The sequence below is a fragment of the Solanum stenotomum genome, chromosome 2, assembly GCF_019186545.1.
Source record: "Solanum stenotomum isolate F172 chromosome 2, ASM1918654v1, whole genome shotgun sequence".
In the NCBI taxonomy this organism is placed as follows: Eukaryota; Viridiplantae; Streptophyta; class Magnoliopsida; order Solanales; family Solanaceae; genus Solanum; species Solanum stenotomum.
The window spans coordinates 67,184,169-67,211,645 of record NC_064283.1 but is presented as its reverse complement, the minus strand read 5'-3'; the positions used below and the strand labels follow the sequence as shown (position 1 = coordinate 67,211,645).

Here is a 27,477-nt window from a genome sequence, read left to right as displayed (position 1 = left end):
ACGCTATGTTATAAATATTTAAAAATTATCACAAAAGATTTTACATTTTAGTTAAATATTTTATCAATTTGCTTTAAGTTATAGCTATAATTTTGAGTTAATTAGTTTTGTAATTGAATTAATTAGTTTATAATTAAGTTAATTATTTTTTATCTTGTTAAGATTAAGAAGCTCGTTAGTTAACTGTATTAATTCGTCTTGTTTAATTGCTAGTTGAACTTATTCTAATCAATATGTTCGACTACATTTAGCTATGATCTAGATTCATATGGCCAAGTTTAATTCTAGCTTATTCAATTTTAAAGGACCAAAATTTTGGGCCATTTCTAATTTCCAGCAGCCCACCAACTGCCAAACCCATTTCCCTTTTGTATTCCAACTTTAAGCCGACCCAAACCAGGCCCAATTCCCCGACCCGGCCCAATTTTGATCAGCAAAATAAACCCAGCAATTCCTTGCTCCTATTTCACACTAGCAGCAGCAGCAACAAAACCGACAACAGCAACAGTACCAAATGACCCCTGCGTCCCCTTTCTTCTTCACTAACACGTGAACGCGCCTCAAGTCTAAAAATGTCCACAACAGCTGCACGCAGCAGTCCAAAAGGTCAAAGCGGCAGCAGCTGGAGCGGCGGAATCCACGGGAAAAGCAAGTCTGCCCTCACCAAATTGCTCCAGTCCTGACAGCCATGTCCAATCGATCTTGTGGCTACGAGATGGTGCCACGTCGAGGGCAAGGGCGGTGGGTTTGATCGAAACCATCCACGCTGCTACCATGATTCGGATTTCGTGGGATTTGGATGAAATCTCATACCCACAACGGATTTGTCTCGACTATTGGGAGCAAGAACTTTGAATTCGGGGTGAAGGAGAATCCCGATTTTACCCCAAGCTTCTCCGAAAATTCACCCACCTCTTCCAAATTGTGAGTTTTAATTTCCCATCTATATATAACCCCTCTTTAGTCATTGTTAAAAAAGGGGACTTTTGCAAAAAACTTATACATAAAAAAAAAAAAAAAAAGGAAGAATTAGTTAAGTATCCGCAAGGAAGAACTACATTAATACCAAAGTTCTTGAAGCTGTGTGGTTCAGTCTTGGCTTTTGTTCCCTTTGTTTGTTCATTCGAGTTACTCGAGGTCGTATTTCGGTGTGAAAGTTGTCGTCGTCGTTCTAGCTCGTCGTGGTCTCAACTCGCTGCCCAGAAGAAGGTAACGCCTTCTCTATTATGACATCCCCTTCCTCTTTCTCTATTTTGACCCGGTTTCTTTCTAGTATTGTGAGGTTGTCATCTTGTGGTCATGTGTTGTAGATTGTCGTTGATTTTGGTAGTTTGAATATGTTGTGCTTATGTTTCTTATGCACTTTCATAATCTAGTGTTAATGTCGATTTATGTTATGCCATTTTGTATTTGATGCTATCATTTCTCTGTTTCTCTATTCGAATTTGCCTTGTTATTTTTCCTCTCGTATGCTTGCTGGAATGCAGCTGAATTCGTATTGTTTGTTCTATTGCCTGGCTGAGCATGATTGACTCGAGTTTATGCTTTCATCTAACTTAAAATCTCGTCGAAAACGCTCGTCATTTGTCAGCTGCTGCCTAGAACTTTCCCTATACCCACTTGGAGTTACAAGCTAATTGTTGTCTACTTATATACTATGATACAATTCGCTCTTATTATATCCATGTTTACCCCTCATTGAATTTCATATTTGTGTGCATATGTATTTTCTACGTGCTTGAATTCCTAACAGTGCAATGCCAAGAGTTTTGCTTTTGTTTGCTTATCCAATTTTTGGTTACCTCCTTGTTTAGCTTTCCTGTTAATGTGAAATCTTAATGGCCTTGTTTGTCGATTCTTGTTATGGTTAAATGCCAAATTGTTTGCTTTGTTAATGCAATTAGTTCTCATGTGAATTAAGTTATGTCTCATTTGTTTCTTTATTCCAAGTACTAATGTTGCCTTACTATTTTTTTTTCTATGCCCGAAACTCGTCTTGAGTTCATCTTGGACTCCGTCTTTCTACCCTTTGCATTTCGAGAGGGCCGTAAAGGCCAATTTCTTCCGTTACAGAGTCAACTAGTTCAGTGAAACTGAAGAACAAGGCAGTGAGGACAGTGTATAAGGCTGGAGCAGGTTGCAGGTCTCAAAAAAGCCCAAAAGAGGGCAGTATACATGACCTATACAGCTGTATACACAAGTATACACGGAAAAAACAGCGATATACAGGTCCAAAATGGAATACAGGTGTTTGGAAGCAAGAAATACGTGAAAAGGGCTGATATACATGTCGATATACACTGATATACATCAGCTGTATACCAAAAAGGGGATTGAGTAAATCCCCAGAAATTACAGCGAAAATGGCCCAAAAAAGGAGGCCCAAATTCAATTTCTAACTTATTTAATTGTGTGATTATTTATTTGTTTGTTTTCTTTTAAATTGCGACTTAATTTAATTAAATTCCCCAAAAGATAAACCATGTTCTTTATGTTAGTTTCTTTAAAAATAACTCTTTTTTTTTTTTATCAACTCTTATGCTTATTCAAATATTCTAGTCAAAACTTTCACTTATCTTTACTTAGATTAAAATAATGTCTTGATTTGTCTACCGAGTTGGTTCGAGTTATTATTTCTAAAAAATGACGCAAATAAATTTTAATTAACCTAGTTTTTTTTGTTAAAATCCTAATTGACCAAGTTGTTTCAATTAAGATCCAATTTTCCAAAAAATTTAAAAATTATTCTTTATTTAACTATGTTTATCAAAGTTAATCGAATATCGTAAAATATTATATATCTTATGTTAAATTATTTTCCTAAATATTTTTATAGATACGTTCTTTAAGGGTTTTTTTTTTTCATTTAAATCATTTTTTTTTTTAATTTCAAAATTGTTCTAAGTTAAAGTATATATATATTTTATTTATTTTTAATAAACTTTAAAAATGTGTTAGTCAAAACCTTTTTCAATTGATTAATAATAATGATAATATATATATATATATATATATACTTACTTAAGTCATTTTCTCAAAAGGGTTAGTCGATTAATTCAAAAAATGATTTTTCATGCTTTAATTTATTAAATTGGTTTAATTCATTTTTTAAATAAACTAAATAAATTCTAATTAGTCTAGTTTTATTAATTTTCTAATCATTTGCACCTTAATTCATGTTTCATTTTAGGTCCATTTCTCTAAAAATGAAATAATATAAAATGTGTCATTTTGATTAACTATTTTTTTTCTCAAAGTTAACCAAATAGTGTATATTATTATATATATTTTTATGTTAAATTATTTTTTCTAAAAATAGTCAAAATATATTTTAGTCAAGTCGCAGGTCAACCGCATGTTAGCGGGCACTTCGAATGCTTAAACCCTTCTCGAAGTGTAAATTGAATCCCGAACCCCCTTTGGCATTTTCAAATGATTTTTTCTGTTTAAATCTTTGAAAATTTTAAGTTTTCTTAATTTCTTTAAAAAATTAAGTGGCGACTCTTTCTAAGTATTTCTTAAATTGTTTTATACTTAGAACATTTCAAAAGTGATTTTTCTAAAAATAGGACAATTACGGCACAACAGTACCTTTCTCCTTCACTATGAATGGCATGTCTGATACATGAAGTGGATTTCAAGTTCTTTCTTGGATCATAAATGTCAAAGAAGTTTACCTCCAATGCCTTTTGTATGGCAAGATCACGAAGTAAATCATGAACCTTACATTTAGTAACTTTTTCCCAAAATGTATTCACCACTTGAACCAAGCTTCGTCTTATCAGCTCATTCAAGAAGCCTTCAGCGACATCCTCCATTCTTTCTTCTCCTCTTGGTATGATGAAACCCCTCCCATCCACAACCGCATTATGTCGTCAACATCGATCACTCAATCTTCTGGAAAAACACCAAAGTAGAGAAAACACTTCTTGAGCGCAGCTGACAAATCGTTGAAGCTTAATGATAGTATGTAGGAGATTTCAATAGAGTCTTCTTCAATGTCCTTCCAAAGGCAGTCTTTCATGTTTTGCCATTTGTCTAATCCCCATCTATGCGAAAGTAGTCCACTCAATACAACAATTGCAAGAGGTAAGCCTCTACATTTTCCCACCATATCCTTAGCTAGACTTTCCATTGCTGGAACCATTGCTCGAACATCAACTAGTTTCTTACCAAAGAGGGTCCAACTTTCTTCTGGGCTTAGGAAACGAAGTTTATGGACAAAACCTCTGTTGTCTGCTCTTTCAGCGACATCCACTTTGCGCGTGGTAATAATAACTCTGCTGCCATTATTTCTATCCGGAAATGCTCTTTTCAAACTCTCCCATGCTTCTTTCTGCCACACATCATCAACCACCACAAGGTATTTGCATTCTGTTCAGAGGCGTATCCAGGATCTCAAGAACATGGGGGCAACCATTATCTTCTAAATAGACAATTAATTCAATTATATAAATTTTTCGGTGAGAACAAGTTGACAAGCATGTAGGTAGTAGCAATCTTTATATAGTAATATATTAGCAAAAGACATCATTCACTTACAATTGTCCTCGACGAGTTTTCATATTTTCAAAACGGTCAATAATGGCATCATTACTTGCATTTTTAAATATACTACGCTCTATATAGCAAACTAAACAACCATTCAAAATATCTTCATCCATCCTATTACGCAAATCATTCTTTATGTACTTCATTGATGAGAATGCTCTTTCCACGCTTGCGGTAGCAACAGGAATAATCAACGTTAACTTCACAAGTAGATACACAAGTGACCAAGTTTGATCTTGTTTTGTCTCTATCATCACTTTTGCAAGATCCTTGATTCCCTTCAAGTTGAGAAACTTGCTATCACACTTTTGAGCATAGACAATAAAATCATCAAGTTGAAAATTGAGTTCCCGAAGCTCTTTATCACCAAGCTTACTTGGGTAGTACTCGGCTAGTTTCATTATCCTATCCTTGTGAAAATTAGCAAATGAATCAACTGGACACAAACTAGCCATACCGAGGAGCAAGTCACTAGTCACTAGTCACCACATCAAAACGATTATTGAGTTCTTGAAGTGCCAAATCAATGACGGCATAAAATACTTCCACAAAAAAGTGATGCAAATATGAAATATTGGACCTCTTACGCTTCGACTTCCCATTAGAGTAGTCTTCATTCATTTTGGGAATTGAAATTCCATGTTTACCACAAAATAAGCTAACCTCATCCATCATAGAGTCCCATTCATCCTCTCTCATCATTTGCAATCGTTTCTTTGAAAGGTCAAGCAATCCCATAGCATTAACAATATATTGATCTTTCTTTTGTAAATCTTTATTCAACTCATTCGTCAATAGCAACACCTTAAACATCAAGTGCAACATAAAGACAAATTCAAATTCATGAATCTTGCTCAAAAGATTTTCCGCCGCAAATCTATCAAGATGATATGGACAATCACGTTTCATATCCTTAAGCACATTAACAATTGAAGAAAAAAGAATCAGGAAATTATCCAAGGTTTTAAAATGAGACCCCCAACGAGTATCACCCGGTCGTTGGAGGCCACGTTCTTGATTCAAACCTTGCCCTGTATGAACTTCTCCAAATTTAAGCAACTCTTCCAACTTATCTTCTTGATGTTGTCGAAGTGAATCTCTGCGTTTAAATGAAGCTCCAATAGTATTCAAAATATTAGTGAGAACATAAAAAAAATTATCCACATCCGAATTCTTTTTGGAAAGACCTACAAGTGCCAATTGCAATTGGTGAGCAAAACAGTGAATAGAATATGCAGATGACGTATCTTGTAAAATCAAAGACTTGAGACCATTTATTTCCCCTTGCATATTACTAGCCCCATCATAACCTTGACCACGTATTTTGGATGTACATAATGAGTGATCCAAAAGCAAAGAATAAATTGCCTTTTTTAATGATTGAGAAGATGTATCATTTACGTGGACAATACCCAAGAATCGCTCTATCACCATTCCACTTTTGTTGACATATCTCAAAATTAGAGCCATTTGCTCCTTATGAGAAACATCCTTTGATTCATCAACTAATATTCCAAAATAATCACCGTCCAAGTCTTCAATGATAGCCTTAGTTGTTTCTTTAGCACAAGCCTCCACAATATCTTTTTGAATTGTCGGACAAATCATCATATCATTTTGTGGAGCATTACCTAATATTACTCTTCCCACATCAAAACTTCTATCCCCATACCATTTTAAAAGTTCAAGAAAAGCACCCTTATATTCGGAACCTTCACTTTCATCATGCCCACGAAATGGAAATCCCGATGTCAAGAGAAATCTTGCTACATCAATTGAGGCATTTAAACGCATCCGATAATCACTTCTTGCCTTTTCACTTTGCTTGTCAAAAGAAGATTGGATCGATTGTCGTTGGTTTTTCAAATCTTGCATCCTATTGAAACATTTATGATGGATACTATTTACCTTACCAACATGTTTTTTGAATCTTTCTAAAGCTTTGTTCCAACACCTAAAACCATCTCTTGTAAATGAATCTCCGGCATTTCCACGACTTTCAAGTTCATTCTTGAACAAATAACAACACAAACAAAATGCCGCGTCTGCTTTAATGCTATATTCCAACCATTGAGATCTTCTCTTAAACCAAGTTGGTCGAAATTGACGCATTTTTTCTCCAAACTTAGTTTTAGGGAAGATATGATCAACAGGCTGACATGGCTTTTTTTGAATGTAATACCTCCTTACCGCATCTCGAATATTAGGACCATAAGATGAAATAGGCATTCGATCTTTGGGATCTGCTTCAAGAGATTTAAAATCAAGCATATTATCCATATTTGAAAGTGGAAAAGAATTTGTATGTCTTTGAACTTCCGGAGCAACTTGTGAACTCACAAATGGTTGATTAGAGCTAGAACTTGGTTGGCCATCTTTTGGCTTTGGTAACTTGATGAGAAACTTATCCATTTGTGATTTGATGAATTGATTGTAAGAATTATTTTACCTACAAAATTAAATATTCACACTTCTATTCAATCTTATAAAAACAAAATAATTTTTAAAAAATATTAGCACAAATAACAAGTTTACTAATAAAAGAATCACAATTATTAGATAACTATTTAGAAATCAAGAAATTCTTATAAATTTAAATATTCAAGCAATCAAATAATGGAACCACTTCATAAATCAAGAAAAACATATAGATAACTATTTAGAAATCAAGAAATTCTTATAAATTTAAATATTCAAGCAATCAAATAATGGAACCACTTCATAAATCAAGAAAAACATATAAAACAAATGAAGTACATTAATAAATAATTTTTTTTTTTAGATAACATACCTTGTTGTTCTCAAATCTCACTTCTACTTCACCATGAACAACAAAGTGAAAATGTGGAATGAAGCCAAAAGAATAACAATATGATGTCTTTACTCCTTTTTACCTTTTAGTTTAGGGCTTTGAAAAGTCAAAAGAAAAAGTTAAAATAAATAAATAAGAAAAACGTCTAAATAAAGAAGGAAAGGAGAAAAAGAAAGTAAAAAATATAATTTGACTTTATTGACACTTCTAGCTTAAGGTCTAGACATAGCTAATGCAACCTAAAAATATGGGTAATTGAACCTCTTTTTATTTATAAATTATTAAAAAGATCTATGAAAAGTGGCACATTTTGTTATATTAATTAAAAATTAAAAATGTTAATGTGGATAGAAAAATTTGAACCACAAATCTATAAGTTATGCACCCTCTTATTTGTACTTACTTATCAATATACTAGAGTATTCTTTTTAACCTGGGTTCACCAATACAAATTTAAAAAGATAATTAGAAAAATAGTAGTATTATATTGGGGTTAGGAAGGGGAGGATGGGTGCATGTGAACCCCCTCCCCTTCATGTACATACGCCTCTGATTCTGTTAATAGCTTACGAAGGTGATTTTCTAAATCTATTTCTGCCATCTTTTCCAACAAATCTAGAGTTTCCTTGGCGCAACCTTGGATGGATTTTATGGTAGTCTTAAGAAGATCCATTGTGTTGTACTCTTGAGAAACACATATCCAAGCGCGAGTAGGGAAGCTTGAGACTATATTAGGACTGTTGTAGAGTTTTCTTGCAAGAGTGGTCTTGCCCAATCCTCCCATGCCATAAATGGAGATCTAGGGTGCTTCTACGAGGCTCTGCTTTGAGAAGTTGAGCTAGCAATGATTCTACAACATCCTGAAGTCCAACAAAAATGTAATCCTGGTCATCCACATATGAGGTAGTTCTCCTCAGTGTTGTAACCTGATTACTTGGCCCTTCTCCAGCATTACTATTGATATTTGTAATACCATAAGTGTCTCGTTTGCGAGAGATATCCATGATTCGTTGCTTGAGTGATTGAATCTCCTTGGCGACATTGTAGAATTTCTTCTCCTTCCTACATATGCAAGCTCACGCCTTGAGACGACTAGGACCTTTACCAGCCTCTATACTGTAAGTGTCGAGTATAGCAACAGCGTCATTAGCAATAGAGTTGATCTCAAACACCCATTGTTGAATTCTATGATCTCCACATTGCTTTAATTCTGCATCTCCGAGGAAAGACTGCATGATAAGTAGGTTAATTTCCTGAATGAGGAAATCACCCAATTTTTGAACTGCCAATGACACAACGGCATCAGCCATCTTTAGGAATATGGAAATTAATCAATATTTTTTTCGTAAAAGGTAAAGTGTGTATGGAAATTAGTAGATTGAGAGTTTGATAAGAGATAAATATTGTTGTCATGGAATTTAGTATTTAAAGCTTCAAAAATTCAGTGTAAAAGAATATTGTTATCATGGGAATATTGTTAAAGTCTTAAAGTAGAAAGATTATAAAGTTGAGGGTAATGATAAAGAAAAGTATATATTCTCTCTGACGGCAAAAAAAAACAAAGAAATGTATATATTCTCTCTGACAGCGAAAAAACAAAGAAAAAAATATTCCCATGATAAATTTATGCTCCAATGTATACAAACATTATGTAAAATGTTCTGTCCAGTTAAATTTAAGGGTATTTTAGCCAATAAAATTTTCATTAAATAAGCAATAGGAATAAAATTAAAGACAATGCATTTGAGAGGAAAAATTATCAAAATGTCACATCAAATTGGCATTTGTGCCAATGACCTTTTTAACTACCGTTCATTTACTTGGGCTACATAGTTTTGGCCCATTTTTATACCTTTCAAAAATAAATGAAGATTATTTATAAAAACATGTTTGGCTAGGTGCCACATTTAAACCAAAGATATTTGTGATTTGTGATTTTTAAATTTTCGTGATATCAATGTGGTATAAAATTATATTATTAATGGTAAAATAAGAAATTTTAAATTAATTATGTTCAAATTTAATCTTTTAATAATAAATACCTTTCTGTTCTTTTTAAGTTTCCTCGTTTGGGGAATCTCTAGGAAAAAATGATGAGCATGGCTTCTCAATTTTTTGAAGATGTGTTTTGTAACATTGAAGAGAAGAAATAAAATATTCAATAAGTTAGCACAAATTAATTCGAATTCAGCCATGAAGGTTAACTTGAAGTTTGAGCGCATCAAATCTTTCTATGGATTGCTTCTTTCGCTTTTTTTGCAGTCAAAATTTTAAATTTTAATTTGATGTAATTGTGATAGCGAAGACCAAGTATATGTTTGAAGGACAAATAGTCATGAGGAAATAGATCTAAGCTAGACTTATGATTTTGAAAGGAGAGCCTCATGATATTAATAGGATTATGGAACTAATTAGGCAATAATGTATAGTGAAGGGGGTAAATAGTACTTAGGTTGTGAAAGGGATGTGGCGATAAACTGTAACTAGGTAGACTAGGGGATAAAGATTGATTACTTGTCATGAGGTCTTAGTCGGCGACTGTGTCTTAATTTTATCCAGTAGTCATAAGTTAGTATAGTATGTGAACAATTACATTGATATCCATGTTTAGTACTGGACACTAAGCTTGAATTTGAGATGAGTATCGTGATAAAAAGAATGGCAATATGGGGGGGGGGGGGTAATGATGTTAGTTTTGAGATTTGATCTAGTAGGCTTGACATAGAGTAAGTGAGGAATTAAGGTGTTAATTTGCATTAAATGTGAGTGGTACAAGTGTGGTATTATGACCCTTAGATGAGAGTAATGAAGTGTGGCTACGTCATTAGATAAACAAGAGCACTAAGATGTGTACCCAAGATCATAAATAGTTAGATGAGACTTTAATTAAGTTTATGATTTTCTATGTGTGCCTAGATAATATATTTGAGCTGTCAATGTGGAGTAGACTGATGCAAGCATTCTTTATTACCCTTAAGTGTTTGGTCGAAAGAATCATACATAGACAATGACGAGCCTCTTAATTAAATACAATTCAAGTTTTCTCTAGTTAGATAGATATGATCTTAGAAGGACGGTATTAGTAGGCTAAGAAGGAGACGCCAGACTATTAATTAAGAGTTAGATAAAATTATAATCCAATGTGGGTAACGATTATCAAAAAGAAGCAAGAATAAGTTAAGAGAAGCAGCTCAGAAAGAAGCCCTAAAAGGAATCTTAGTACCTGCGCATGAAGAGTTTAATAGACATGTGATTAGCATTTTTTCGAATGTTAGAGTAAAGTGAATATAGACTAGTATAGAGAATATGTAATAGGTCCATAGCCTTAGGGTGTCAACTTCTGACCTAAGGGGGAGATGATAAGGTAAGGAACCAAGTCAAGCGTTGATAATCATATAATGATGTGTTCAAAAAAAGTTATAGTGATATATCAATCCATTCATAGTCTAGCGTATTCCTCAAAGTTAAGTCGTTACAATACCTTGTTGATTTCTCACATATTAGCATTATGTCCATGACCTATGCTCAAACGCTTCAGATCATAAATTCATATCTATGTTCACTTCCCAGAATAAGAGGCAGAAACTTTAGCCCATTGATCTTTATCTTACTCTATAAGGTTATGAATATCAGCCTCCTGATATGAATCTATTCATATAAGCACTCATGTCTCATAGTATGCTGAGTCTTACATATTCTTATATCAAACAAGTTTATGGATACGTGATTTGCATGTTTGTCCCATGTAATTTTTTATAGATCGATAAAATGATTAAAATTACAGAATTACGACATTCGAAAATTCATAGAAAATCAAATTAAAGAAGTCTAATAATGAGAAAAATAAATAAAAACATAAAAGAAAAAATACAACATACACACCCTTCTTAAGACTTTGATCATAATAATACAAATGGATGAAAATACAAAATCAGTACATAAATTCCGAGTTCTTATCAACACCTTCTTCTACAATCAATCAAAATTCAAGAATCTTCTTCACCAAGTTAAACTAAAACATAAATCAAATAGTAAATAATAATATTAATTACATGTTACCTTATAAATATAAGCTCTTAAACACAAAAGAAAATAAATTTACTTGTCCACATAGTGTTGAGGAAAATGCAAAACAATAAAAAAATTTATAGAAAGAAGAGAATCATAATTTACTATTCATTTGTACACCTTTATATAGTACAAGCAAGATAAGAAAGATGAGTAATAGATACTTATTAATACTAATTACAATTGGAAGCTCAAAGGATAAAGCAAATGAGGTTGAAATACGAAAAGACTATAACGCAAATAATGTATTTAGGAACTTTTATAGGTAGCATCTCTTAATAATATAATTGGAAGTTATGAATATGAAAAGAATAAGAGTTATAAATATTAAGAGTAACAATCTAATAGATAATTAAACATGAGTCATGAAAATGAATTTAAAATAAATAAAGGAGAAAAATAATAAATAAAGAAGAGAAAAAAATTTAGTTCGTATGATATTAAGTGCAATGAAAATAAATACAAAAAAAAAGAAGGAAAATATAAAAAAATATGTAGTTAATTAATTGTTAAAACGATAAAAATATCTAATATCTTTCTATGGATATTTTAGTCATTCTTCAATTGACTTCACACTTTTCCACTTTTAATATTTAATCATAATATGGTATGATTATTATTAAATATTTAATTAATTAGATATTTTATAATATATTAAACTAGGTAATTTATCCGTGCTTTGCGAGAGCATAAATAATCTCATTAAGCTTTTGAACACCCTTTCTAATATACTATTATAAGAAGAAAAGAAAAAGAGTAAATTTAAGTAGGTTTTAAGAACATTTAAACATAAATTAAATGATTTGACATTATTACATATCTCAAGAATCATATATATATAAAAGAGAACCCTGGACTTGCCTACTTGGCGCCACCACAAACAAGGATTCACTTTTAATTTATTTTATTTCTAAAACTAGCCTTCCCCTTTCATGAAAAGTTGTGACTTTTATGAAAATTTGCAACTTTTATGAAGAGTTGCGACTTTTATGAAAAATTATGACTTTTATAAAGGTTGTGACCTTTTGTAACTTTTCCAAAGAGTTGTGACAATTCCGATAAGACACAATAAACATTTGTTCACACTACCCTTCGTTGTCTATAAATAGAGGAATTTCCTCTCATTTTAAACAACGAAAATTTTGAATTTCTTCTTCTTCTTCTAAACAATTAAACATTTGTGTATTTTGCTCATGTTGAATGACTCACTGACACTATTGTTTTTGTATCGATACAATGGTGAATAGAATTGTTCTATCCTGAGAGGATCTATTCCTTTAAACCTCGGGTACTAGAGGGGAATAATTTCCTTAAGGGGGACTGTGTATTCAGTGGGCTCAATTTTTTCCATTCTGTTTCATTCTATTGTTACATATCCTGATATGTTTTTTACGGTCATTAATTTATGTTTATATTATTAATTGCTATTTTTGAGTACATGCTTTAAACTTTGTTGTTTATGTTTCTGCAAAATTATTGTTATAAGTATTTGTTAGTACAAATTAAATAACAAACGTTAATTGAGTATTCAAGCAAGTTTTCTCTACTGAAATTGTTGAAGGTACAATAAAAAATGCCCTTACAAATCTCTAATTTCTTCATCAGTAACGCCATTCCTTCACATACAAGGATGAGATTTTGTGTTCTTTAGAAAATCCTTTGAGAGTTAATAACTTTGCATACCCATATTTTTTGGTTTTTATGTTATTGTAATCTATTTTTACTAAATTTTATATGTGGATATTATGAGTACTCTAAGGATTGAAATTTGATTGAAGTGTTAGTCAATTTTTTGAGGTAAATAACAAACGTTAATTGAGTATTCAAGCAAGGTTTCTCTACTGGAATTGTTGAAGGTACAATAAAAAAGCCCTTACAAATCTCTAATTTCTTCATCAATAACGTCATTCCTTCACATACAAGGATGAGATTTTGTGTTCTTTAGAAAATCCTTTGAGAGTTAATAACTTTGCATGCCCATATTTTTTGGTTTTTATGTTGTTGTTATCTATTTTTACTAAATTTTATATGTGGATATTATGAGTACTTTAAGAATTGAAAGTTGATTGAAGTGTTAGTCAATTTTTTGAGGTATGTTATTTCAAAACATGAGAACTTTTTTGGTTAGAATGATTTGTTATCATCATTGGGTATCTCCTAGTTTACTCCCTTTAATGTAAGTTTTTTCTCGTTGTTTTGTTGTCTCCTTAAAATTGTATTGATTGTTTTTCGTTTGGTATGTATATGATTTGATCACTTGGAAAAAGCTTTCGCCCTTTTAATGTCTTTCTTTTTTTCTTTCTCATTCGGCTCTTCTAAATATTTTTGGTGTGAGTTATGACTATTTTCGGTAAGCTTAATTTGAAGGATATGAAACAAAACTTGCTCTAAATAAAAGTAATGTCTTAAACTACAAAAGATATGTCTATTAACATAGATTTGTTGTCCTTCATGTCCCAAGTCATTATTGAGCGTTTGAGTTATCTAGGTTAGATTCATTTTTAGTTTTTTAATGTTCGAGAATATTTCTTTAACATGAGTAGAATCCAACATTTTGATCTACTTGTACTTTCATAATGCAACAATTATATATACATATTTCTGAAAAAATCGTAAAGTTGCATTGATTAAGCATCTAGAAGGGTCTTCAAAGAAGCAATTAATGAAGAATGAATTTTTAAAAGGGTCAACAATATTATTTTGCTGTTGTTTCAATTTTATTTTTCTCCTTCTATAATTTTTCTAGAGTAACAAAGTAACAATAACGAAAAGTGGTGAACGTTTGACCTCAGACAAGTAGATTGTCTCTAAAAAATTTTTATTTATGTTGTTGTGGTGTACAATTTCAACGATCTTAACTTATTTATAACTAATATTGATTATCAAAAACTTTCACATAATTTTTTTCACAAGAAGTTATTCTAACGATAAAATTATCAGATTCTATATTTTTCATGTACAAAAAATAGAAAAAATGATGTTTAATCGCTACATAAAAACATCACTCAGTTTTAACAAGACAATTATATCATCAAACATATATTAAGATAAATTATGTAAAAAATAAAAATGATTAGATATGAAGATATTTTTAATCATTCATTATATATTTACAATTCTTGAGATATGTGATAATGTTAAATCATTTAATTTCAATTGAAATATTTTTAAAATCTACTAATTTTTTTTCTTATAACAATCATTATTGGAAAGGTTGTTGAAAAGCTTAGAAAAATTATTTCGCACGGGTAAATTACCTAGTTGTAAATATGTAATGAATGATTCATTTTTATCTTTTACATAATTTATCATAATATATATTTGATGATATAATTGTCTTGTTATTTTTCACTATATATACACAATATATAACATTTAGTAAATGAATATATTGTATTGAATTGATCAAAATAATTTATTCCACATTGAATATACCAAACAACTTTTCAAAATCTCCATATGTTTATTACTACGAAGAAATGTTTTATTTTTTGCATTAGGAATCGGGAGATAAAACATTTACAAAAATTGAATACACATAACTCCATGTCTGTTGATTTATCTAGTTCATTCATTTGCTATGTTATTATTTATATTTATTAGAAGATAGACTTACTTTCTAGAAAAAAAATATAACATAAATAGGAGTTAAATAAATATATATATATATATATATATATATAATGCTGGATACAAGATTGTTGATGTGGCACCTCTCAAAATCAAGGATTCTTATTTCTCTATTTTTTATTTTTTTTTAGCTTTTTATTAAGTTTTAATTTGTGTAATATGTTTGAAAAAACAAATGTCATCTCATTTATTAATAAAAGATGAAACGCCATTTTTCACCTTTTCCTGTATTGTTTTTGTTTCATTTCTGCTACTAATAAATGAATTTAAAAGACTCATAAATAAAATACAAATAAACGTAGCAATTAGACACCATCATTAATTCCACCTTAAATGACTACTGTAACAGATTTAACATGCACTTAAAACTCAGAATTTGAAGCAAAATTAGAAGCAATCGTTACCTAACCGAAAAACCCAAACGTCTCATCATAAATTTGCTTAGGCAAATTGGCCATCGATCTGTTGCAATTCCCCAATATATGTTAAATTGTGCCTTCACAGGTCTTAGGCAATATTTATAAATAATTATATATCTATACAACATCATCAAATTAAACTCAATCATGTTTGCTTTCCTTCTGTAGTATGTGTACTATCTTTTTTTATTTTATTTTTTATCATAATTGTTTTGCAGTTACATATCATTATCGGCAACCAAATATCATCATCGGATATGTCATTTTTGTGCAGGCAACAGAAAGATTTCAGGTAAAATTATTAGGATCTCAGACATTCGTTTAAGTGGAGAGCACTACAAGTATATCATCTTCTCAAATGTTTCTATAATTTTCATAAGTTATTCTTTTACATGTTTGTTCTATTTGTGGAGTTTGAAGAACATTTCTGTCTTTAGAGTGTATTGAAACATGCAAAAGGGAAATACTAAAGAACTTGAAAAGTGCATAATAAAAAATTTAAAACAGTTTAACATATGAGTTCTTGCTCGATAAAGCACTATTTTGATATCTTTGACTCATCTATTTACCTATAGTTTTCTTTCTTTCTTCTACCAAATAGAATGTTAATTTTTTGTTGTAACAAGCAACACTTTATATGAAAGCTAACATGTTTAAAATTTATAAAGTATATATAAACAATTCACTAGTGGCAAAATATTAATGGGTATTTTCGTATATATATATATATATATATATATATATATATATTAAATAGCCTAATGCATTGAACTAAGTGTATATTTATATTCTTGTACAATATTATTGTAGGAATAATATTTGATTGAAGGATATTAATGTCATTCAATATTTTATGGACATTTTGATAATTCAATTTTAAAAATATTTTGGTTCCACTTATATATATACTTACTATTTACTAATTTAATAGAATTTTTATTTATCTTTTTTTATATGTGAAGAAAAAATGACAAATTATTACTATTTAATATTTAATTAATAAAATATTTTATAACTTTTTTATTTAGTATAGGGGTAAAATGACGATCCAACTTCAAATTTTGGAGCTTTCCACTTTTAATAATTATTATTATTTATTATTTATTTATGATAATATGATGATAAGTTAGGAAAATGCAGAGGTGTAGTTATGAAGTTGATTTTAAATGGAAAAATATTTTTTTAAAATGATTTTAAAAAAATAAATTAATAGGTAAGGGGTTTTTTCATAATTCAACTTTTGACTTAGATTCTTCCTACTTTTAATAACATATGATGATGATGATATGATTTCTCGAATGAATGGTTTTCATGATTTTTCTCTCTAAGCTCCTCCAGTGATCCTTTTTTCATGATAGGTATGAGAAGATTGATATTTCTTATTGTGATAGTGATGGTGTGCTTATTCCATCTATGGTTGACAAATGGTTGTAGCTCAATGATAGTATGTAGGAGAATTCAATAGAGTCGTCTTTAATGTTCTGCCAAAGGCGATCCTGCACCTTTTGCCATTCTTCTAGCCTCCTTAATACAACAATTGCAAGAGGTAAACCTCTACACTTGTCCACCATATCCATAGCTTGCTAGCCTCTCCATTGCTGAGGTCATTGCTCGAACATCAAGTAGTTTCCTACAAAAGAGATCCCAACTTTCTTCATGGCTTAGAAACAAAGTTTATGGACAAAACCTCTGTCGTCTGCTCTTTCAACGACATCCTCTTTGGGAGTGGTAATAATAACTCTGCTTCCATACTTGCTATCTGGGAATGCTCTTTTCAAATTCTCCCATGCTTCTCTCTGCTATACATCACATTTGCATTCTTTTAATAGATCACGAAGATAAATTTCTAGATTTCCTTCTGTCATCCTTTCCAATAAATCTAGAGTCAGTTAGGTGAAGAAGGCATGTAATTAAATTTGAGTCAGTAAATTAGACTTCTAGTGATTGGATTATTTTGGTATGCGTTGCATCTCTAATTTTGCAGTATAAGTAGTTTTCGAATCTGTCTGAAACCAGAAACCAAAAACTTAAGATACCAAAACTAGTTAGATAAGTGAACTCCTTTGCTATTGAAGGAGGAACAGAAAATACTAAATTGTGGACAAGTGAGAGTACCATATACTATTTTTAATTTCATTTTGTTGGTGTATATACATTTTATTATTAAAATAAAATATTAAGTGCATAAGTTAGTGGGTATAAATTGTGGTAGAAGATGACTATTGGTTCTTGTAATCTATATGGCCATTAGTTCTTGTAACTATCATGGTCATTAGTTTCTTGTAACTCATATGACCATTAGTTTCTTGTAACTCATGTAACATCTATCACATTTATCCACCCACATTACTACCCCACATTCTACCTATTGATTATATGGAAGACTTCTTCACCTATAAATAGTTGTGTTTCTTCCTTTGTGAAGTATCTCAAAAAGATGAGAAGTGTGAAGTAATATTGTAGTGTGTAATAGTGAAAGAGAGAGTTGAGACATAGAAAAATATTCTAAGTCTTCAACTATATTCACTATATACAAGAGAGTATTTATATGTTGAAGGAAGGTGTTCTTATGTGGAGCTTTGGACTCTTTAACTAATCCAGAGTTGCTTGAGTTGTACACATTGTTGGGCTGTTGTATCCTAGAGGGGACAAGTCAAGAGTGATACTGCTGGATCGGTGTAGATTATGCCGCAGTGGGCTTGAATCTCCTTAAAGAGAGCGAGATATCTGTGCCTCAGCCTAAAGATTTGTTTATGCATTTTTTGTCATTTTATTTACTTATTATATTTAGGGTATATTACACCAACACATTTTAACATATAAAGCATTGTCTTAAATGTGGCTAAGTAGGGGAACATACAGTAGACAATTAATTAAAACATCACAAAATCATTTTTGCCAAAAACAACTATCTTCAAACCAATTACACTCACTCAAAAAGCTTAAAACAAGAAGAAATCAAACACTAAAACCACTCTCATTGACAGCCCTGAAATAACCAATGTCTTCAAGTGCTTGGCAGAAACACTAAAATCTACGATTATGAGGCCAAAATAAGATATGATATATGCTTCAAAAGCTTCACCACATATAATTCCTCTTCAACAACTCCACGTCTTTCATTCTCTCAGGAATCTCCTTTAAATTTGGACAGTCATGGATACCAAGACCTTTAATCAGAGGCATGGCACTTGCGCCTAAATCCCATCTTTCTAGCTTCTCAAGATCATAAAGACGAAGGAACTCTAGTTGACTGAAGCTGTTATCACTGCAAATTATTTCTTTTCCTTCATAAGCTCTAAGCAAATCGAGATTCCTCAGGTTTGGCAATATTCCCAAAATAGGCATTAGATCTTCTGTCAGTACTGAGAACCTCAGAACCATCGTTGTGATGGAATTTGGAAACAGATGAGGCAGTTTCTCTATTCTCCCTTCTAACCTCAATTTCTGGAGCTTTTCACAACAATTAACAAATTCAAGAGATGGGAATGACTCATCAACACAACACAACAATCTAAGAGTGCTAAGGTTTTTCAAGGTGCTAATGTTGTTTAGGGAGTAAGATTTGGTAATATCATGCATGCTTAATTTTCGAAGATTGACTAAATCAACAGGGTCAACATTTTTCCATTGATCACAACAGATGTTTTGAAGAACTTGAAGACTAGTGAGTTTGCTTATACGTTCCAGAGGTTTTGAATACAGGAAAACTAAATGTCTTAGATTTATTAGGTCAGCTGTCTCATGGGGTAGTTCACAATACTGTATGCCGTCATTGACATACAGTGTCTGTAAATTCTTGAGGTTGCGAATGGAAGAGGGAAGACCTTGGATGCCTCTCAATCTTAAGAACTTGAGGTGGTACAAACTTCCTATGGCATCAGGTACTATAGACACACATATAGATGTTGGAACACACTCCTGAAGTTTATAAGACTCATCTTACGAAAATTTTGATCGAAGAACATAATTGACCTCAACTTTAAGTTAGAAAGATCAAGTGAGAGGTACCTTTCTCCTTCACTATGAATCATATGTCTGATACATAAAGAGGATATGGAGTGGCTTCTTGGATCATAAATGTCAAAGAAGTTTACCTCCAATGCCTTTTGTATGGCAAGATCATGGAGTAAATCATGAACCCTACATTCAATAAATCTTTCCCAATATGTTTTAGCCACTTGAACCAAGGTTCGTCTTATAAGTTCATTCAAGAAGCCTTCTGCGGCATCCTCCATTCTTTCTTCTCCTCTGGGTATGAAACCCTCGGCCATCCACAACCATATTATGTTATCAGCCCCGAGCACTTGATCTTGTGGAAAAATACCAAAGTAGAGAAAACATTGCTTGAGCGCAGTTGACAAATCATTGTAGCTTAAGGATAGTATGTTGGATATTTCAATAGATTTATCTTCTTTAATGTTCTTCCAAAGGTGATCTTTCACCTTTTCCCATTCTTTTAGCTCCTTTTTATGCGAAAGTAGTCCTCTCAATACAACAATTGCAAGAGGTAAGCCTCTACACTTCTCGACCATATCCTTAGCTAGACTTTTCATTTCTGGAACCATTGTTCGAACATCAAGTAGTTTCCTACTAAAGAGATCCCAACTTTCTTCTTGGCTTAGGAAACGAAGTTTATGGACAAAACCTATGTTGTCTGCTCTTTCAGCGACATCCTCTTTGCGCGTGGTAATAATGACTCTACTGCCATTCTTGCCATCCGGGAATGCTCTTTTCAAACTCTCCCATGCTTCTATCTGCCATACATCTTCAACCACCACAAGGTATTTGTGCTCTTTTAATAGATAACGAAGGTAAATTTCTAGATCTCTTTTTGTTATCCTTTCCAACAAATCTAGAGTTTCCTTAGTGCAACCTTGGATGGATTTTATGATATTCCTAAGGAGATCCATTGTGTTGTACTCTTGAGAAACACATATCCATGCGCGTGTAGGGAAGCTATTGACTATATTAGGATTGTTGTAGAGGTTTCTTGCAAGAGTGGTCTTGCCTAATCCGCCCATGCCAATAAATGGAGACAACACTTCAACGAGTCTCTGCTTTGAGAAGTTCATCTAACAATGTTTGTACAACATCTTGAAGTCCAACAAAAATGTAATCCTGGTCATCCACATAGGAGGTAGTTCTCCTCAATGTTCTAACCGTGGCAGACTGATTACTTGGCCCTTCTCCAGCATTACTATTGATATTTGTAATACCATAAGTGTCTGGTTTGCGAGAGATATCCATGATTTGGAACAACTATCCATAATACTAAAGGTATTTTGGATTATGTTCATTCAGATATTTGGGGTGCTTCCAAAACACATTTATTAGGTAGGAAACACTATTTTGTAACCTTTGTTGATGACTTTTCCCTAAGATTGTGGGTGTATACGATGAAAACAAAAGATGAAGTATTGGGAATTTTTCTCAAATGGAAGGTGATGATAGAAACTCAAAGTGGCAAAAGTATCAAGTGTCTTCGCACAGACAATGGTGGAGAATACAAAAATGATCTTTTTCAAAAAAATTGTGAGGAAAATGGCATCGTCAGACATTTCACCGTTAGAAATACACTACAACAGAATGGAGTGGAAGAATGCATGGACCGAACTTTGCTGGAGAAGGTTCGGTGTATGTTGTCCAATGCTGGCTTGGGCAAAGAATTTTGGGCTGAGACAATAACACATGCATGTCACCTCATTAATCGTCTACCATCTGCTGCTATTGGTGGGAAGACACCATTAGAAAAATGGTATGGAAAACCTGCTGAAGATTATGGTTCTTTATATGTATTTGGATCAATTGCATATTATCATGTAAGAGAGTCAAAATTGGAGCCAAGAGCAAAGAAAGCTTTATTTATGGGAATTACTTCTGGAGTCAAGGGATATCGTTTATGGTGTCCAGAGACAAGAAAAATTATTTTCAGCAGGGATGTTACCTTTGATGAATCTACCTTGACAAATAAGGTAACAGTTGAAGAAGTCAAACAAATTGATGGTGCTTCAAAGCAGGTGGAGTTTGAGGGAAATATAATTTTCCCAAAACATGGATCAAATGAGGAAACAACAGAAGTTTTTCCTCTGGAAGAAGAGCCAGTCGAAGGGGAGGTTCCATCTCAAGAACCTCAACCACAACTTGAATCAATAGCAACCAGCAAGCCAAAAAGGACAATAAGAAAACCTGCTCGACTCATAGATGTGGTGGCTTGTGCGGACTCAATTGCAGCGGATGACATTCCTACCACTTATAAAGATGCAATCCAAAGTTCAGAAGAAGATAAGTGGAGGTTTGCCATAGATGAAGAAATGCAGTCCTTTCATCAGAATCATGCATGGAAATTGGCCAATCTCCCGGATGGCAAGAAAGCAATTGGGTGCAAATGGGTATTTGCAAAGAAAGAAGGATTTCCTAACCAAGAAGATGTTCGCTACAAAGCAAGATTGGTGGCCAAATGATACACTCAAGGAGGGAATTGACTATAATGAGGTATTTTCTCCAATTGTGAAACACTCCTCCATTAGAGTTTTGTTGGCTTTGGTAGCACAGTTGAATTTTGAACTAGTTCAGTCGGATGTAAAAACTGCATTTTTACATGGAGACTTGGAAGAGGAAATCTACATGACTCAGCCAGAAGGATTCAAAGTTGATGGAAAAGAAAATATGGTGTGCAAACTTGAAAAATCGTTATATGGATTGAAACAATCTTCTAGACAATGGTACAAACGATTTGACAAGTTTATGTTGCAGCAAAGGTACATAAGAAACAAATATGATCATTGTGTGTATTTGTGCAAGCTTGAAGACAATTCCTTTATCTATCTTCTCCTATATGTTGATGATGTGTTGATAGCTTCTAAAAGTCAAGAGGAAATTGAGAAGCTAAAGATTCAACTAAAAAAGGAGTTTGAGATGAATGATTTGGGCGAGGCAAAGAGGATTCTTGGCATGGAGATAAAAAGAGATCGTCATTCAAAGAAGCTTTTTTTTTATCTCAGAAAGAATATTTGAAGAGGGTACTAAATCGATTTGGCATGAATGAGAAAACGAAGTCGGTTAGCACTCCGCTTGCTCCTCATTTTAAGCTTAGTGATGCTATGTCGCCAAAGAGTGAAGTTGCACGAGAATATATGTCAAAAGTACCATATGCGAATGTTGTTGGTAGCTTGATGTATGCAATGGTTTGCACAAGGCCAGATATTTCACACGCTATTGGAGTTGTAAGCAGGTACATGCATAATCCTGGAAAGGATCATTGGCAGGCTGTAAAATGAATTCTACGGTATATTCATAATACTATAGATATTGACTTGGTTTATGAGCATAAAGATAGTCAATATATTGTTGGATATTGTGACTCAAATTATGCAGGTGATTTGGACAAACGAAGATCAACTACTGGTTATGTTTTCACTATTGCAAACGCACCAGTTAGTTGGAAGCCTACTTTGCAGTCAAGAGTTGCTTTGTCTACCACTGAGGCAGAGTATATGGCAATTACAGAGGCTGCGAAGGAGGCAATTTGGCTTCAAGGATTGCTTAGAGAGCTTGGTATTGGACAAGAAGGAATCACAATATTTTGTGATAGTCAAAGTGCTATTCAATTAGCAAAGAACCAAGTTTATCATGCAAGGACGAAGCACATTGATGTCCGATATCATTTCATACGAGACATCATAGAAGAAGGTGGAGTCACAGTGTAGAAAATTCATACTACGGATAATCCTGCCGATATCCTGACAAAAGTGGTTACTGCGGTCAAGTTTCAACATTGTTTGAACTTGATCAACATTGTTGAACATTGAAGATTGAGGTTGAAGACACAATCAAAAGTTGTTGAGAGAAAGTTGAAAATGGAGAATCTTGCCAAGGTGGAGATTTGTTAAATTTGACAAGATTCAAAGATGGATTAATATGACAAGATTCAAGAAATTTATACAAGGAGATTTTTAAAAAAAAATCTTGAACGTCACACTTATAATTTAAACACATGACCTAAAGCCAAAAAAAATAAAACATGCTTATTATTTCTAAAATCTGACTTGCTGCATGTAAATCTCTTGAACTGCTTGGCAAAAGTTCCACACCTGCCAGCTGCTGCTTCTCCTATTCACAAAATTGTAAGACACTATTTAATATGAGGAATAGTATTCAATAAAGAACAAAAGATTTATCAATAACCTAAATTGATGATTAATCATAGTTCGATTGTAATATTATTTGGTTGTAGTACTGTTCTGCTTTCATCAGTTGTTTTGTTACTACCTATTGTCTCTTCTACTTCCATTATGTCTTTTTCTAGTCTGTTTTTGTCTTGAGCAGAGAGTTTATCAGAAATTGTCTCTCTACCTGACCTTTGAGGTGGATGTAAGGTTTGCATACACTCTACCCTCCCCAGAACTCATTCTGTTGGAATACAGTACTGGGTATGTTGTTGTTGGGATACAAGACAAAATCTCATGCATAAGTGATTTACTTATAGACAATTATTTATAGTTGACTTCTTTTAGTATGTTGATAATGTATTAAAAGTTGTACTGTCATAGTATAAAAATTAAACATTATACTAACAAATCTGTGGCAGAGTGAGTAATTAAAAGGAATTAAAGAAATGATCATTGGGGATTGGGATTTATTACCTCTACGATTATGAAAGAGCTGAAATAGGACATCATATATGCTTGAAAAGCTTCATTGAAAAGGAGTTCTCTCCACGTCTTTGATTCTATCGGGAATCTCATGTAGCTTTGGACAACGCTGGATACCAAGACCTTTAATCAGAGGCATGGCACTTGTGGCTAAATGCCACCTTTCTAAGTTTTCAAGACAATCAAGACGAAGGATCTCCAGTTGACTGAAGCTGTTATCAATGCAGGTAATTTCTTTTCCTCCGTAAGCTCTAAACAAATCGAGATTCCTTAGATTTGGCAGCATCCCTAGAGTAGACATGGGATCTTCCATGAGTTCTGAGTACCGAAGGACCATCATGGCGATGGAATTCGGAAACTGCTCTGAAAGAGGCAGTTTTTCTATTTGCCCCTCTAACCACAATTTCTGAAGGTTTTGACAAGAACTAAGATATTCAAGGTTTGGGAATGATTCATAAGCTACACAACACAATTTTAGAGTGCTAAGGTTTTTCAAGCTGCTAATGTTGTTTAGTGAGTAAGTTTTGGTAATCTCATGCATGGTTAATTCTCGAAGATTGACTAAATCAACAGGGTCAACATCTTTCCACTGATCACAATGGATGCCTTTAAGAACTTGAAGACTAGTGAGTTTGCTTATACATTTCAGAGGTATTGAATACGAAGCAACTAAATGTCTTAGATTTATCAAGTCAGCTGTCTCGCGGGGTAGTTGGCAAAAGTATCCATAGTCATTGACAAGAAGTGTCTGTAAATTCTTGAGGTTGCCAATGGAAGAGGGAAGATCATGGATACCTCTCAATCTTAAGAACTTGAGGTGGTACAAACTTCCTATGGCATCAGGTACTATAGACATATTGTCAACACGCATCTCCAAGTACAACACATATAGATGTTGGAACACATTATGGAACTTTATAAGACCCATCTTTAAAAATTCCGTATCAAGGAACATAAGTGACCTAACCTTCAAGTTAGAAAGGTCAAGTGAGAGATACCTTTTTCCTTGACTATGAATGGCATGTCTAAGACACAAGGAGGATATGGAGTGCTTTCTTGGATCATAAATGTCAAAAAAGTTTACCTCCAATGCTTTTTGTACGGCAAGATCGCGAAGCAGATCATGAATCCTACATTTACCAACTTTTTCCCAAAATGTGCGTACCACTTGTATCAAGCTTCTTCTTATCAACTCATTCAAGAAGCCTTCAACAACATCCTCCATTATTTCTTTTCCTGTTTGTACAAATCCTTCAGCCATCCACAACCATAATATGTGATCAACATGGACCACGTGATCTTCTGGAAAAATACCAAAGTACAGGAAACACTTCTTGAGCGCAATTGACAAATCGTTGTAGCTCAATGATAGTATGCAGGAAACTTCAATAGAGTCATCTTTAATGTTTTGCCAAAGGTGGTCCTTCACCTTTTGCCATTCTTCGAACCCCCTTTTATGTGAAAGTAGTCCGCTTAATACAACAACTGCAAGAGGACACTTGTCCACCATTTCCTTTGCTAGCCTTTCCATTGCTGAGATCATTGCCCGAACATCAAGTAGTTTCCTACAAAAGAGATCCCAACTTTCTTCTTGGCTCAGGAAGCGAAGTCTATAGACAACACCTTTGTTATCTGCTCTTTCAGTGACATCCTCTTTGCGTGTAGTAATAATTACTCTGCTGCCGTTCTTGCTATCTGGAAATGCTCGTTTCAAACTTTCCCATGCTTCTCTATGCCATAAATCATCGACCACCACAAGGTATTTGGGTTCTTTTAAAAGATCACGAAGGTAAATTTCTAGATCTCTCTCTGTCATCTTTTCCAACAAATCTAGAGTTTCCTTGGTGCAACCTTGGATGGATTTTATGATATTCCTAAGGAGATCCATGGTGTTGTACTCTTGAGAAACACATATCCAAGCACGTGTAGGGAAGCTAGAGACTATATTAGGACTGATGTATAGGTTTCTCCCAAGAGTTGTCTTGCCTAATCCGCCCATACCATAAATGGAGATGACGCTTCTGTGAAGCTCTGCTTTGAGAAGTTCAGCTAGCAATGTTTGTACAACATCCTGAAAGCCAACAAAAATGTGATCCTCATCTACATATGAGGTTGTTCTCTTCAATGTTCTAACCATGTCATACTGATTGTTTGGGCAATTACTTGGCCCTTCTCCTGCATTATTGATATCTCTAATACCATAAGTCTCTCGTTTGCGAGAGATATCCATGATTCAATGCTTTAGTGATTGGATCTCCTTGCTGACGTTGTAGAATTTTGTCTCCTTCCTGCAGATGCAAGTGCAAGCCTTCAGACGACTAGCAAATCTAGCGTCGGTACCTTTACTAGCCTCTAAGCTATAAGTCTCCAATATAGCAATGGCATCATTAGCAACAGAGTTGATCTCAAACACCCATTGCTGAACTCTTTGATCTACAACTTGCTTTTGTTCTGCATCTTTAAGGAAAGACTGCATGAAGAACAGCTCATTTCGCAGCCACCGCACATCCTGTCTGAGATTTGTACGCAGGGAAGCTTTCTGGATGAGAAAATCCCCCAATTTTTGAACTGCGAATGACACAAAGGCATCAACCATCTTTAGGACAAAAGACAAATCAAAGTTAGCTGTTAATTGCTGCCAGAAGAAGTTTGACTCAAGAGTTAAGTATATTTTAGTTTACATTTCTTCTCTTTGATTAATTAGTAAAAGAATTATATCAAATGTGGAATAATATTAACAAGTACATTATTAGTACACATTCCCAGAAAATTTAAAATTGGTTTGGTTGTAGTGCACATGATATCTTTATAATTTCTATATAGTCAATATTTGACTTTGCATTAGTCCATCAGAATAGTGATCTCTCTCACACATACACCCCCACCCCCCCTCGCCCGGCCCCCTTTTTTTTTTGTAGTGTTTGAATAAATCTGAATGATTAATCTCTATAAGAAAAAAATATTAATATTATTAAGATATCTATTTAAATATTTTCATGAAAATTGGAGGTAGAGTGCATACACTCTACCCTCCTCAGATTCCACTTAGTGAGATTTTACTGGATCTGTTGTTAGTAGTTCAACAATTCCCTCATCGAACCTACTGCCATCGTCCACCATTAATTACATACCACCATTTGGCATCTACAACCATTATTTATTAAGAATTATAATAAATATTTTAAAGTATAACATATTTATAAAATTTATATAAATATAATATCACTTTGGTTTGATTTTGATATGCTTTTTCTTAAGTTCTGACTAAACTAAATTAATTATGATCGAATTTTTTTTCTTCGATACCAAACCAAATTCTTGATTGAGTTTCTTTTTCTTGATT

At 33.1% G+C, this 27,477-nt stretch overlaps 1 protein-coding gene and 1 pseudogene across 1 annotated transcript in view; both read right to left on the bottom strand.

The window, feature by feature from the left end:
* Positions 1 to 26,379, bottom strand: part of LOC125856220 (disease resistance protein RPP13-like) — a 38,497-nt gene extending 12,118 nt beyond the window's left edge. Inside the window, exon 1 of the mRNA XM_049535759.1 lies at positions 25,758 to 26,379. Within this exon, the coding sequence (XP_049391716.1) occupies positions 25,758 to 26,364 (607 nt within the window). The 5' untranslated portion in view covers positions 26,365 to 26,379. The remainder of the gene's footprint in view (positions 1 to 25,757) is intronic.
* On the bottom strand, positions 4,060 to 8,741 carry LOC125856778 (disease resistance protein RPP13-like; annotated as a pseudogene).
* Positions 26,380 to 27,477: the final 1,098 nt, after the last annotated feature.